Genomic DNA, 14,040 nt, shown 5'->3' on the forward strand with positions numbered 1-14,040 from the left:
CCAGCCCAAACTTTAATTTTTTATAATAGAGGTGTATGCTTTACGGTAGTAAATGATGTAACACACTAGCATCTACGTATTTTATGCATCCACCATGACAAAATTCCAATATATCTGACTAAACAAATCAGCATTGTAAGTAGACCCATGCTGTTCAACTCTATGTTGTTTAAGGGTCAACTGCATTTCCACACTTCTCCACACCTATCAGAATGTCTAAAATAAAACAGATCTATAATTATGGAGATCTGTTATAACGTAGTAACTACAGTATTGTATATACTTGAAAATTGCTATGGAAATACATCTTAAATATTCTCAGAATAACAAATCATAACTGTGGTGAAGGATCTGTAAATTAGCTTGTCTGTGGTAATCTTTTCACAATGTCTACGTTTATTAAAACACCATGTTGTACATCACAAGTATATATAATTATGTCAATTATATTTCAAAGCTGAAAAAAATTTCAAAAATAAAGATTGACAATATCAGGTTCTGGTGAAGATATGGCACAAATGAAACTCTCATGTCAGCACAAGCAGAAAATTAGTGCAACCACTTGGACACCTATTTGGCCAACTTTTTTTTTTTTTTTTTTTGAAGCAGATTAACAGGATAGATTGACAGGAGAATGAATAGGTATATGTGAAAGAAAATACAGCAAAATGTTTACTGCAGAATTTAGGTGGTAGGAATGAATATGGGTATTCAAACAATTCTGTCAGCTCTTCTTTATTTTTGAAAATTCCTGTAATAAAATATTGGGGGGAAAACTAAATATACACGTGGCTCCTTATCCAGTAATTCTATCCCTGGATATATACTCAAAATAGGTGCTTATATATAATGTTCACAGCATCTTTATTTATACAGCCCAAAATTGACACCACTGAAATAGAATGAATAAATAAAATGTGGTATACTTACAGAATTTTGAATACTGCATAGCAATGAGAAAGAATGTAAACTGCTGCCATTATGTCAATGCTAGAATGTATTCAGTTAGAAGTTGACCACACAAAACAAATATGGGTGATAGGAGGTCATTAACAACCAAGTAACCTTTGGAGAAAAGGTACTAACTGTTGGAGGGGGCAGGAGGGAGCCTTTTGGGGGCTTGGAAATAGACTATATTACAGTCGTGGCTATATTTTGCAAGTGCACCAGGCTATGTAATTAAGAAACTTGCAGGCTGGGCATGGCGGCTCACACCTGTAATCCCAGCACTTTGGGAGGCCGAGGTGGGCGGATCACGAGGTCAAGAGATGGAGACCATCCTGGCCAACAATGGTGAACCCCGTCTCTACTAAAAATACAAAAATTAGCCGGGTGTGTGGCACTCGCCTGTGGTCTCAGCTCCTCAGGAGGCTGAGGCGGAAGAATTGCTTGAACCCAGAAGGAAGAGGTTGCAGTGAGCCGAGGTTGCGCCACTGCACTCCAGCCTGGCGACAGAGTAAGACTCCATCTCAAAATCAAAAAAAAAAAAAAAAAAAAAAAAAGAAACTTGTTGGGTGGCTCACACCTGTAATGCCAGTGCTTCGGGAGGCTGAGGCAGGAGGATCACTTGATACCAGGTGTTCAAGGCCATACTGGGCAACACAGTCAGAGCCCATCTCAATCAATCAACCAACCAACCAATCAGTCAATCAAAAGAAAACTCAAGATATTCTGTTAAAAATATAGTAGTTTCTGTATATTACATTTTAATTAAAATTCACACACACATACTTATACTGTGCAAAATTATACAACTCAGTGACCTAAGTTCATGTCCACCATCTAATGATTAGTCCCACCCCTGATGGACTCCAAAATCCTTGAACATCAAAATCCTCAGATGCCCAAGTCCGTTATATAAAATGGCATAATATTTGCATATAAACTACATACTTTCCCATACTTTAAGTCATCTCTAAATTACTTATAATACCTAAAACAATGCTATGTAATAGTTACACTATATATATATAGTGTGTGTGTGTGTATATATGTGTGTGTATATATATATGTATGTATTTTACATTTGTGTTATCTCTTGTATTCTTTTTTATTATTTTCCTTCTCAAATATTTTCTGTCTGTGATTGGATGGAACAGAGGATGTGGAACCTGTGAACACGTAAGGCTATCCTTTTGGCTCCAAGCTCCACCACTCAGTTTAATCAAGGCAACTCTGTTGTTTTCATTTACTTTTTTATACTCAGGTTCCAAGTAAGATTATCCCAAGGATTCAGAAGCTAAAAAGTACATTTGTGATTCACTGCCCTATCACAAACTGATCACACAACTTCAAAACTATATACCAAACAATACTTGATTATGTACTATTTCACACTGATCTCATAATTGCTTCATGTCCTGTCCCTTAATTGTAGGCTCCTTAGGGGTAAGGGACTCATTTCTCCTTTCCCTGTGAAGCTTAAACCACACTTGCCAACTGATAGAAGAAACAAGGTATCAAGCATGCTGTTTCTTACCCTCAATACTCAGTTAAGGTAAACTGCTTTTCTTCCAAAAAAATAAGGGTTTAAATATGTAACTTTAGCTGGGTCAGTTATAAAAGCCTCACTCTTCTTTTTTTTTTTTTTTTTGAGACGGAGTTTCGCTCTTGTTACCCAGGCTGGAGTGCAGTGGTGCAATCTCGGCTCACCGCAACCTCCGCCTCCTGGGTTCAGGCAATTCTCCGCCTCAGCCTCCTGAATTGCTGGGATTACAGGCACGCGCCACCATGCCCAGCTAATTTGTTTGTATTTTTAGTAGAGACGGGGTTTCACCATGTTGACCAGGACGGTCTCGATCTCTTCACCTCGTGATCCACCTGCCTCGGCCTCCCAAAGTGCTGGGATTACAGGCTTGAGCCACCGCGCCCGGCCAAGCCTCACTCTTCTTAAAGCCATTCAACTTTATGAGTGTGTTCAGAAAATTTTAAGAATTTTAGAAGCAAATATATTTGGAGGGTTCCTTTCTTCATTCCCACATTTTCAGATCCTTTAGTTACCTTACAGTATGCTTTCTAGATTAAGTAATAAGATAATTACTCATTTGGCCCCTGGGAGTACACTCTAGGCTGGCAATTTAATTAAAAGCTAGGGATACATGCATTCATATGAAATTTTAAGTATCCATTGTCAAAATAAGGAACTCATCTAAGAGTTCAAAAACAATATTACCATAAGGCCAATTTGAACATAAAAATCAAAAGGTCAAGCAAATTCTCCAAGAAGATAAAATATATTTTTCCCTTATCACTTTACTTTTTGACTCTGGCCAGGCCTAGTGGCTCCTGATTCCAGCACTTCAGGAGGCTGAGGCAGGAGGATGGCTTGACGTCAGGAGTTCAAGACCAGCCTGACCAACATAATGAGATATTGTCTCTACAAAACAAACAAAAAAACCGCATACTTCCATTTAACCCAAGGAACCTAATTGAAAAAAACAAAACAAAAAAACCTGGACATTTTGACTGCATATGGTGGCATGAGCCTGTGGTCCCAGCTACTTGGGAGGCTAAGAAAGGAGTATGACTTGAGCTCAAGAGTTTGAGGCAGTAGTGTGCTATTTTCACACCTGTGAATAGTCACTGCACTCCAGCCTGGGCAACAAGGTGAAACCCTATCTCTAAAAAAAATAACTACACACTGTAGCTATCTATAAGTCAGCTCTTCCTCAATCTTTCACTTATTTCCACGGACTTCTCTACCACCTCACTCTCACTTTCATTTAGATCACAATTGAAAAAAGCCTGAATTCTGAGTGTGTTAAGAATACCGTAAATATTTGTTAATTCAATATTAGAAGTTACTGGTGAGCAATCAACTTCTGTACATTTTTACAGCCTATTATTTTTCCCATTTTTTTTTTTTTTTTTTAAAGAGACAAGGTCTCACTCTGCTGCCCAAGCTGGACTGTAGTGGCATAATCACTTTTGACTCTGTCTCAAAAAAAAAAAGCTGTCGGCTGGGCATGGTGGCTCACACCTGTAATCCCAGCACTTTGGGAAGCCGAGGTGGGTGGATTGCTTGAGCTCAGGAGTTTGAGAACAGCCTGGGCAATATAGTAAGACCCTGTCTCTACTAAAAATACAAAAAATAGCCAGGTGTGGTGGTGTGCACCTGTGGTCCCGGCAACTGAGGAGGCTGAGGTGGGAGGATGACTTGAGCCTGGGATGTTGAGGCTGTAGTGAGCTGTGATCATGCCACAGCACTCAGCCTAGGCAACAAAGCGAGAGTCTGTCTCAAAGAAAAAGAATCCCAATCTACCTAAGTATTTATATTAAAACTTTTGCTAGGTGCGGTGTCTCACGCCTGTAATTGCAGCACTTTGGGAGGCTGAGGTGGGTGGATCACCTGAGGTTGGGAGTTCAAGACCAACCTGACCAACATGGAGAAACCCTGTCTCTGCTAAAAATACAAAATTAGCTGGGTGTGGTGGCACATGCCTGTAATCCCAGCTACCGGGGAGGCTGAGGCAGGAGATATGCTTGAACCTGGGAGGCAGAGGTTGCAATGAGCCAAGATTATGCCATTGCACTACAGCCTGGGGAACAAGAGCGAAAACTCCATCTCAAAACAAATCAAAACAAAACAAACTTTTAAAGTTCTAAATTCTGCAACAGAGGTTTCTGCTATATATTAACTTATTTTAAGAAAATTAAGTGCTCAGATCTTATGTACCAAGTAACTCACTGCCTCATCTTCTCAAGTTACCCTATAATTAGCTCTAGAATTAAACTCTGAACACAGACTGTCTTACTCTTAATGATGCATACAATCTTAATGCCAAAAAAATCAGCCTTTATTAAAGCACGTTCAGAATAAGAGATCTGGTATAAACAAATAAAAAAACTGCAACAATGTGATCACGCAAATAACTGGTTATTTATTTATAAAAGTCACCTAGGCAAGCTAAACTTCCTGAACAGAAAACCATATTCAAAAAATGTATAATGAAATTAACTTTCCCAAAGCTCACATACTTTATAATTAGAGTGATAGGCCAAACACTAAAGCACAGGATTCTGGGAATGTTTTATAGACACTAACAACCCATACAATAGCACACTCTTACAGCAAAATGCTGATCGTGACATTCACCTAAGTGTAAGTGCCTGCTATGTGAAAATCATAATTCTAGCAATGTGAAAATGAACCAGCCTTGAATTCTAGCAGAGCAGATGTGACACTGTCACAAATAAATAAAATTAAAAGGGTAAAGTGTCCTAAGAATGGTGCAGATTAAGAAAAGGCTATATGTTGGAGAAATCAGAATTCATGGATTCTTGACATTTGAACTAGACCCTGAATATTAAATATTAGACTGGGAAGTATTAAAGAACATCATTCTGGGCAATGGGTGTACAATGGCCAAAGACAGGAAAGCAGAAGACATATGGAATACAGCAAACTGTTCAGAATGAGACTAGAGTACATAGGTTGTATAAAAGAAAGCACAAGGCTACAAAGAGCTGAAAAAGTATACACAGAGCCAAATCATGACTTTGAATGCTAAGTCAGATATCTTCAGTGGTTAGTTATAATAAAGAATCATTAAGGGCTGGGCATGGTGACTCACGCCTGTAATCCCAGCACTTTGAAAGGACAAGGCATGTGGATTACCTGAGGGTAGGAGTTCGAGACCAGCCTGACCAATACAGTCAAACCCCATCTCTACTAAAACTACAAAAATTAGCCAGGCATGGTGGCACATGCCTGTAATCCCAGTTACTTGGGTGGCTGAGACAGGAGGCTTGCCCGAACCCGGGAGGCAGAGGTTGCAGTGAGCCAAGGTGGCTCCGCGAACTCCAGCCTGGGCGACAGAAAGAGACTCTGTTACAAAAAAAAAAAAAAAAAGAATCATTAAGGATTATGAGACAGGCCATCTGATCTGGGATGAAATTTATCTGGCAACGTGGAATGAAATGAATGGAGGAGGAGACATTAATTAAGTTACTGTTGTAAGAACTGATGACCTCAATTATGGTGGTGACCTTACAAGGTGAAGAAGGCACAATTCTAAGTTAGTTTATCATCCAATATTCACTGGGTATCTACAATACGGAAAGTATCATTCTACTCCACTGAGAAATCTTACAGGGCTAACGTATCATTCTCATTATTGAGGAAATTGTGATGTGGAAAAACAACTGTTAAAGCAACAAAAACCAATAAGGCAATATATGGTTTCCAGATAAATGTTACAAACACACACAAAAAAACGTACATGGCAAATCAGGAGTGAGTGAGAAAAACAATGGTCAATGAAGGCTTTAACAACAAAGGTGGTTGATCTGACCCTCAATGAGAAGGCTGAACTTCTTGAACAAGAAGGGGAAGGATAAAACTTCACAAAGGTAAATTGTTAAAAGCTTAATAATTTGTATAATAAGGCCAAGATACATGAAATAAATTTGGGAATAATTTCCACCAAAATGGTAAACAAAATGCTAATAAGGAAAAAAACACAATCCTTTAATATCTAAATTTAATTTCATAAATTATCAGAAAAGTGAGGCATTAATATACCATTAAAGGGAGGGTACAGTGACTTACACCAGTAATCCCAACACTGGGAGGCATGGCCGGAGGATCACTTGAGCCCAGGAGTTCAAAACTAGCCTGGGCAAAGTGGGACTCCATCTCTAAAAAACAAACCCACCCCCCAAAAAACATTATAGCTTTGCATGTTTAAAAATAAGCATTACATTCTAGATTGTTTATAAGGAAGAGGGTTATTTTCAGTGCATTCTACAGGACAAACCAATCCTTTTAACAAAAAAGAGGGTTTTGGTTTTTATTTATTTGCTTTTTTAATAGAGATGGGGTCTCACTTTGTTACCCAGGCTGGTCTGGAACTCCCAGGGTCAAGTGACCCTCCTACCTCTGTCACCTAAGTGCCTGGATGACAGGCGTGTGCCACTGTGCCCAGCCAAAAAAAAAAAAAAAAAAAAAAAGGTATCTTGAAGAAAGCTTTATCCAGTAGCAATTTGAAATATCCAAAATGTTACACTTTCTTATTTGTCAAAAAAGCTCCACAAACAATCTGATAAATTATTTCCTTTTTCACATTTTATGTAGGTGGCAGAGCCAGAATTTGAACATATGACCATTTGACTCTAAAACCAGAGCTATACTTGTACTCAGTGCTATACGAACTTATTTTCTTAGGATTTTAAAATTTCAAATGTATTAAAAGGTATGTCAGGGAAAGAAGAGTGATGAATCTCAAACTATAGAACTATTGCAAAACTTAGAGATACCTATCCTTACTTTTATGTATTCAGATTAGAAAGTGTAACGTAGTTTGTTGTTCAATATTAAGCTCTTTTAACAGTGCCCCCCTCAAATTAGTACGTAACAGAGTTCTTAACAGTGACAAAGGGGTACTTCAAGCTGTTTTATGTATACCTTTCAGAGTTGGAATACCTACCTGGCATCCTCCTCTTATGGACCTTCTTTCTTCACCCTTTCATGGCTTATCCTCCTATTCACTGTCCTTCCAAGACTGCCTTAGGTGGGCAGATTTCCTCTATACTCTTTGTAAACATTTGGGAATAAGGGAGTTGAGTAGAGGGTGTGACAAATTTGTTTCTACCTTCTAATTTGAGAAACACCCTAAATTTCTTCCCATGCAATACATCGAGGATAGGGATCAGGTCCTTCCTTTTTCTCCCCCAAGTACTTTCCCGTTACAAAAATATCTTGTGGTGATATACATACAGGGTAAAATTAACCCCTAAATCACTTAATGCATTAGTTTACACCAATTACTATATTTAGTATTACTGGAATTTGACTTTTTAGGATTCCTTAAAACTGATCTACAACAGCCAGACATTGTGGTATACTCCCTGTAGTCCCAGCTACTCAGGAGGCTGAAGCTGCAGGATCCTGTGAGACCAGGAGGTGGACGTTGCAATGAACTATAATTGCACCTGCAAATAGCTACTGCACTCCAGCCTGGGCAACACAGCAAGACTCCATCTCTAAAGGAAATTTTTTTAAAAACCTGAGCCAGGCACAGTAGAAGTGCCCCTGTAACCCCAGCTCCTCAAGAGGCTGAGGCACAAGTATCCCTTGTGCCCAGGAGTTTGAGACTAGCAAGATAATGAGACCCTGTCTCTATTTTTTAAATTTAAAAAATATAAAGGCCAGGCTCACGCCTGTAATCCCAGAACTTTGGGATGTCAAGATGGAGAGATCACCTGAAATCAGGAGTTTGAGACCAGACTGGTCAACATAGCGAAACTCCATCTTAACCAAAAGCACAAAAATTAGATGGCCTTGGTGGCACACGCCTGTAGTGCAAGCTACTCAGGAGGCTGAGGCAGGAGCATCGCTTGAACCTGGGAGGCGGAGCTGAGATCAAACCACTGAACTCTAGCTGGGCAACAGAGTGAGACTTGGTCTCAAAAAAAAAAAAAAAAAAAAAAAAAAAAGCAAGCAAACAAACCCAATCATGCATATATATATATATATATACACACACACACACACACACACACACACACAGAGAGAGAGAGAGAGAGACAGACAGACAGACACAGACACCAGCCTGTACAGAGAGAGAGAGAGAGACAGACAGACAGACAGACACCAGCCTGGGTAACATGGAGACACCCAGGAAAATGAAGCATTAATATACCATTTTTAGTGCATACCACAGGTTTATCCTGTAAAATGCACTGAAACGAAAAACAAAAAAAAAACAACCTACGATACAGAAGCAAAAATGGCACTAGGAACATGCAGAGTTCTTATGAGATGTTCAACTATACCTGCCTCAAATACATTAGTTCATTACATCTTTTAACTGCTCACCTCAAGAGAACCTGTTCCTTTACAATTAGCTATTCCCTGTTAACTACAGTTTGTTGAAAAAGTTACTTTTATCAACTAAAAATACTATAAATTGGTTGTGTGAAGTAGCTCACACCCGTAATCCCAGTCTGTGGGAGGCTGAGGCAGGAGGATCACCTGAGGCCAGGAGTCTAAAGCTGCCAAGTCAGCAATCCACTCTAGCCTGGATGACAGAGGGAGATTCCCAACTCAAATAAATGAATAAATAACCTTGGATTGATGTTTCTCAGATCATTTAAAATAACCATTGGTAAAACAGATCTTATTTCTTTCGGGGTGAGGACAATACTTTTTCTACAATAGTTTCTTTCTACGGTTTTAAAGTAATTTTCTTCCAACTGATACTGAATTTGTATTAGTCTGTGTCATTCATTTCAGGAGAGTGCAACCACAAAAAACTCCCACTATCAGCCAGGAACGGTGGCTCACACCTGCAATCCTAGCACTTTGGGAGGCCAAGGTGGGCAGACTGCCTGAGGCCAGGAGTTCAAGATCAGCCTGGTCAACATGGTGAAACCCCATCTCTACTAAAAATACAAAAAATTAGCTGGGCATGCAATCCCAGCTACTTGGGAGGCTGAGGCAGGAGAATCACTTGAACCCAGGAGCGGAGGTTGTAGTGAGCCAAAATTGCACCACTGCACTCCAGCATGGATGACAGAGTGAGGAGACTCGTCTCAAAACAAACAAAAACCTCCCACTGTGAAAAATATAACATTTCCAAAAAAAAGTTCCCTTTTGACACCAAAAGCCACTCCTCTCTCATCATCATCTAGTCCTTCTGGAAAAAGCAAACACAGTTTCCATAAACTTTAGTACCTTTAATACTACAATTACCATAAGGGTAGGAGAAAGAGAACAAGCCAGCGATATTCAATTTGCCTGGAAACAAAGAGGGTAGGAAGCAGGAGAATTGCCTGAGGCCGAGTTCAAGACCAGCCTATGAGCAACATAGGAGCCCCTGTCTCTAATTTTTTTAAAAAGAGAAGCAGGTGAGGGAGGGTAGGGAGCATAGAGATTTAAAATAAAAACTTCAGGCCAGATTCGGTGGCACACACCTGTAATCCCAGCAATTTGGGAGGCCAAGGCAGGTGGACTGTTTGAGGTCAGGAGTTCAAGACCAGCCTGACCAACATGGTGAAATTGTGTCGACATGGCCAGGTGTGGTGGCTCATGCGTGTAATCCCAAAACTTTGGGAAGCCGAGATGGATCACCTGAGGCTGGGAGTTTGAGACGAGCCTGACCAACAAGAAGAAACTCCATTTATACTAAAAATACAAAATTATCAGGGCGTGGTGTCACAGCTACCTGGGAGGCTGAGGCGGGAGAATTCCTTGAACCCAGGAGGTAGAGGCTGTGGTGAGCCGAGATCATGCCACTGCACTCTAGCCTGGGCAACAAGACTCCATCTTAAAAAAAAAAAAAGGAAATAACCACTTTTGCTGTATAGTAAATAAGGGAGGGAAAGAGAGTGAAACATAAACACAGCTTGCTTGCTTCACTCAAAGGTACCTGTAAAGACATCTAGATTCAGCTTTTTTTTTTTTGAGACAAAGTTTTGCTCTTTGTTGCCCAGACTGGAGTGCAGTGGGGCAATCTCGGCTCACTGCAACCTCCACCTCCCAGGTTCAAGCGATTCTCCTGCCTCAGCCTCCCAAGTAGCTGGGATACATGTGCCACCATGCCTAGCTAATTTTGTATTTTTAGTAGAGACTGGGTTTCTCCATTTTGTCAGGTTGGCCTCAAACTCCCAACCTCAGGTGATCCTCCCACCTCAGCCTCCCAAAGTGCTGGGATTACAGGCATGAGCCACTGTACCCGGCCCAGATTAAGCTTTTTTGAGACTATCCTTGTGACAATGTACTTTGGAAAAAACAGTTGTGTAAATACAGAAAATACTGAATTCAACTTCATTAATCCATTCATTTAGGTGCTTATGTGTCAGAAATTGAGTGAGGGCAGAGTCCCTGTTTTCAAGGGCTTTTACTCATAATTTGTCTCCCAGTTACTACCTACTGAGGCAGATGTGAGGGATACAACAGCAAACCAGAAACAGATTCCCTACCTTCATGCAGCTTGCACTGAAGAAGGCGAATATAAAGATGAGACACACATCTAACAAAGATACAACACTGAATGCTATAGATATTGCTTATGGAAGTGTAGTGGTTTCAGTGGGGACACAAACAAGGGATTCCAGCTGGGAGGGAAGGGAATGCTGGGACTTCAGATATGAAAGCTTGAGTTCTCAAAGAGGATTAGACGTCCACCTGGCTGACCAGGGGGAAGGGCTCCAAGCAGACAGCAACTGGAGCAAAACAAAGGTGTGAACAGCCTGGTGTATTTGGCAGGCCTGGAATATAGAACGTAAGAGAGAGAAGCCACGGAGGCTTCTGTATGCCACAATTAAGACTGGACTTTACTGGTATACATGAAATGCCCCAGAAGAATTTTATTCAGAAAACCAGCATATATGATCAGGTTTTTCTTGTGTGATGAGACACTGGTTTGCACAGGAATAAGAAAAGAAAACACTAGGTAATGATGTCACCACATGAAACAAAGGAGAATGCCCAGTCAGAAAACTAAACTCTTCAGGAAAAAATTAAGTACTACTACTGAAGCCCTCTGAAAGATTGTATTCAATATCATCTAAAATGGAAAAAGTACAGGAAATGTTTTTACATATATATTATGGATTAAACATCCACATACCTATTTTGAGTTTAAGAAGTAGTCACTCTAATTCTGTAACACATCTGGGACTACTGATTGTCGTACAAAAAGCAGTAAAACCTATTTAGGAGTCTTTGGTACAAAGGAAGAATACCACGAGTAACCGAAGGAATTTCCCAAGTCAGGCTTAAAGGTTTCCAAAGTTCAAGCTAATCAAGTTTTCTTAAGTCAGCACGTTTAAAAGGTGTGTCATATGGGTGGAGCAAAAGGAGGAGGGATTAAAATTTATATATATGTATATATATAAACAAGTAACTCGATGTCGCTAGCGCTAAAATCACTTGGAGATCAGTCTCCGAAGCTGAGGAAGAAATGAAGACCTGCCAGATCCAATTAACAAAGACGAGGGAGGGGGTAAGAGAATGACCACACATGAAAACATAAATGGGGCGGGGTGGGGGGTGCTTGGCAACCACCTATCCAGAACCCAGAACCCATAATCCAGTTGGCGGTGCGACGAGGAAATCACACGATTCAGACATAAAGGCAGGAAAATGTCACTCCCAAACTCCACAAGCGAACCACCAGACATTGGCCTAGGGGATGTGATCACAAATTCTCTGATCCCAGAACTCAAGGGCAGAGGGTACCATACCCACACGGTGTCAGAGGGGAGGCGAAGAACCAACCCTATTCTGCGAACAGAGCGCAAATGTCCTCAGATCCAGCCCTAAGGGGGTCAATGCCGCCCAGGCCAGGCCTTGCGGAAGCCAGGGGCAGAGACCGCCCGAAGCCCCCTCAGTCTCCGTCAGAGCTGCCTCTACTCCTCGATCCCTCCAACACACACCCTCCCCTACCTGATATGGCGGCGGCGGCTCCTGATCCGGCTCCGTCCCCTCGCCAAAGCTAGCCCGGTCGGACTGAGACTCGTGAAGCAGGGAGATGTCATCCGAGGTGGGTGATTTGAGGCAGTTCCCCATCTTCCGGAGCTGCGGTGCGTGATCTGGGGGAGGAGAAAGCAGCGGTGGGGTCGTTCGCACGCTCCGCGGTCAGCCTCGGTCGGCGAGGTCGGGTCGGGCGGCAGGCCGACGATCAGGCGGAGGTGACTCCACCGCCCCGCGGTGCCGCCGAAGGGCCGCTCATGCCAGCCCCCGGGGGTGGGGGCTCAAGACTGGGCCGCGGGCTCCGCTGGGGTCGCGGCGGTTGCCTCCTGCGAGGCGGTGATGGGGGGGGGGGCGGGGAGACGAAGCACTTCCCCACCCCGCCCCCCCGCGGGGCGGCGGCGGCCACGGAGCTGCTGGGCCTAATCCAGGTCAGGAGGGGGGGGCGCGGCCGTCGCGGCTGCCTCAGCTGCTGCCTCAGCTGCTGCTGCCCCCGCCGACGCCGGAGCCACGGCCGCGGGCCTCATCCTACTCCGCCTCAGCGCGGCGGCGGCAGCCACAACTAGGCAGGCTCGGGCCCTACGTCATCGCGCCGTGCGTGCTCTGGTCCCGCCCCCGGCGCCAGGAGGCGCGGGTGGCTCGGGCGGCGCCCATCCCCCCCACCCCCAGCCGCTGTTCCTGGGGCTGCGTCAATTTTCGCTTCTCTGACTGCTTGGCTCCGTACCTGTCTCCGAAACCTATCTCCCATCTCCGGCGCCTCACCCAGACACTGCGCCTGCCCGGTCTAGGTCTCAGCTCATACCTGTGCACTGTCTGACAGTCTTCTCACCACCCTTTGCCAAGCGGTCTATTTACATAAACCCATATCGGAATGGATCAGTCTCAAGACTAAAACTGTTAAAAGGCGTCCCCTTTATCTCTTCAAAATAAAGTCCTAGCTCGTTAATGAACCCACCCTACCGCTCCAATCACTTCCTTATCCTCCCACATCACAGCCAGAGAGATTGTTCTTCCAGTTGTGTATCAGATTGTTCCATTTCTTTGCAGTCCCACCACCGAAGTCCAAGCCACCATCATCCCTCACTCACTCTTCTGCAATAGACTCTCAGCTGCTCCTGAGTTGATCATTGCCCACATCCAATCCACTGTTTGCACAGTTGACAGAGTTATCTTTTTAAAAATTAAATTGGATCATGTTATTCTCCTGTTAAAACCTTCAATGTCTCCTCAAGGCTGTCCTTAAAACAATCCTTAAGCAGGGCACGGTGGCTCACGCCTGTAATACCAGCATTTTGGGAGGCCGAGGCGGGCGGATCATGAGATCAGGAGATCGAGACCATCCTGGCTAAGGCGGTGAAACGCCGTCTCCACTAAAAATGCAAAAAATTAGTCGGGCATGGTGGCGCGCGCCTGTAGTCCCAGCTACTCGGGAGGCTGAGGCAGAAGAATCGCTTGAACCCGGAAGGCGGAGGTCACAGTGAGCCGAGATCACGCCACTGCACTCCCAGCCTGGGCGACAGAGAGAGACTCCATCTCCATCACCAAAAAAAAAAAAAAAAAAAAAAAAAAAAAAAAAAATCCTTAAATGGTTTACAAATCTGACTCCCTTTTCAACCTCATTAGAA

At 42.8% G+C, this 14,040-nt stretch overlaps 1 protein-coding gene and 1 long non-coding RNA gene across 2 annotated transcripts in view; one reads left to right on the top strand and one right to left on the bottom strand.

The window, feature by feature from the left end:
- Positions 1–12,991, bottom strand: part of RNF11 (ring finger protein 11) — a 33,584-nt gene extending 20,593 nt beyond the window's left edge. Inside the window, exon 1 of the mRNA XM_032297069.1 lies at positions 12,392–12,991. Within this exon, the coding sequence (XP_032152960.1) occupies positions 12,392–12,514 (123 nt within the window). The 5' untranslated portion in view covers positions 12,515–12,991. The remainder of the gene's footprint in view (positions 1–12,391) is intronic.
- LOC116564071 lies at positions 1,152–5,672 on the top strand. Its single transcript, XR_004274706.1, has 2 exons — positions 1,152–1,244; positions 5,605–5,672. It is a non-coding gene; the product is annotated as an uncharacterized LOC116564071 (long non-coding RNA).
- Positions 12,992–14,040: the final 1,049 nt, after the last annotated feature.

The sequence above is a fragment of the Sapajus apella genome, unplaced genomic scaffold, assembly GCF_009761245.1.
Source record: "Sapajus apella isolate SASKATOON/1434 unplaced genomic scaffold, GSC_monkey_1.0 scaffold36, whole genome shotgun sequence".
Classification (NCBI taxonomy): Eukaryota; Metazoa; Chordata; class Mammalia; order Primates; family Cebidae; genus Sapajus; species Sapajus apella.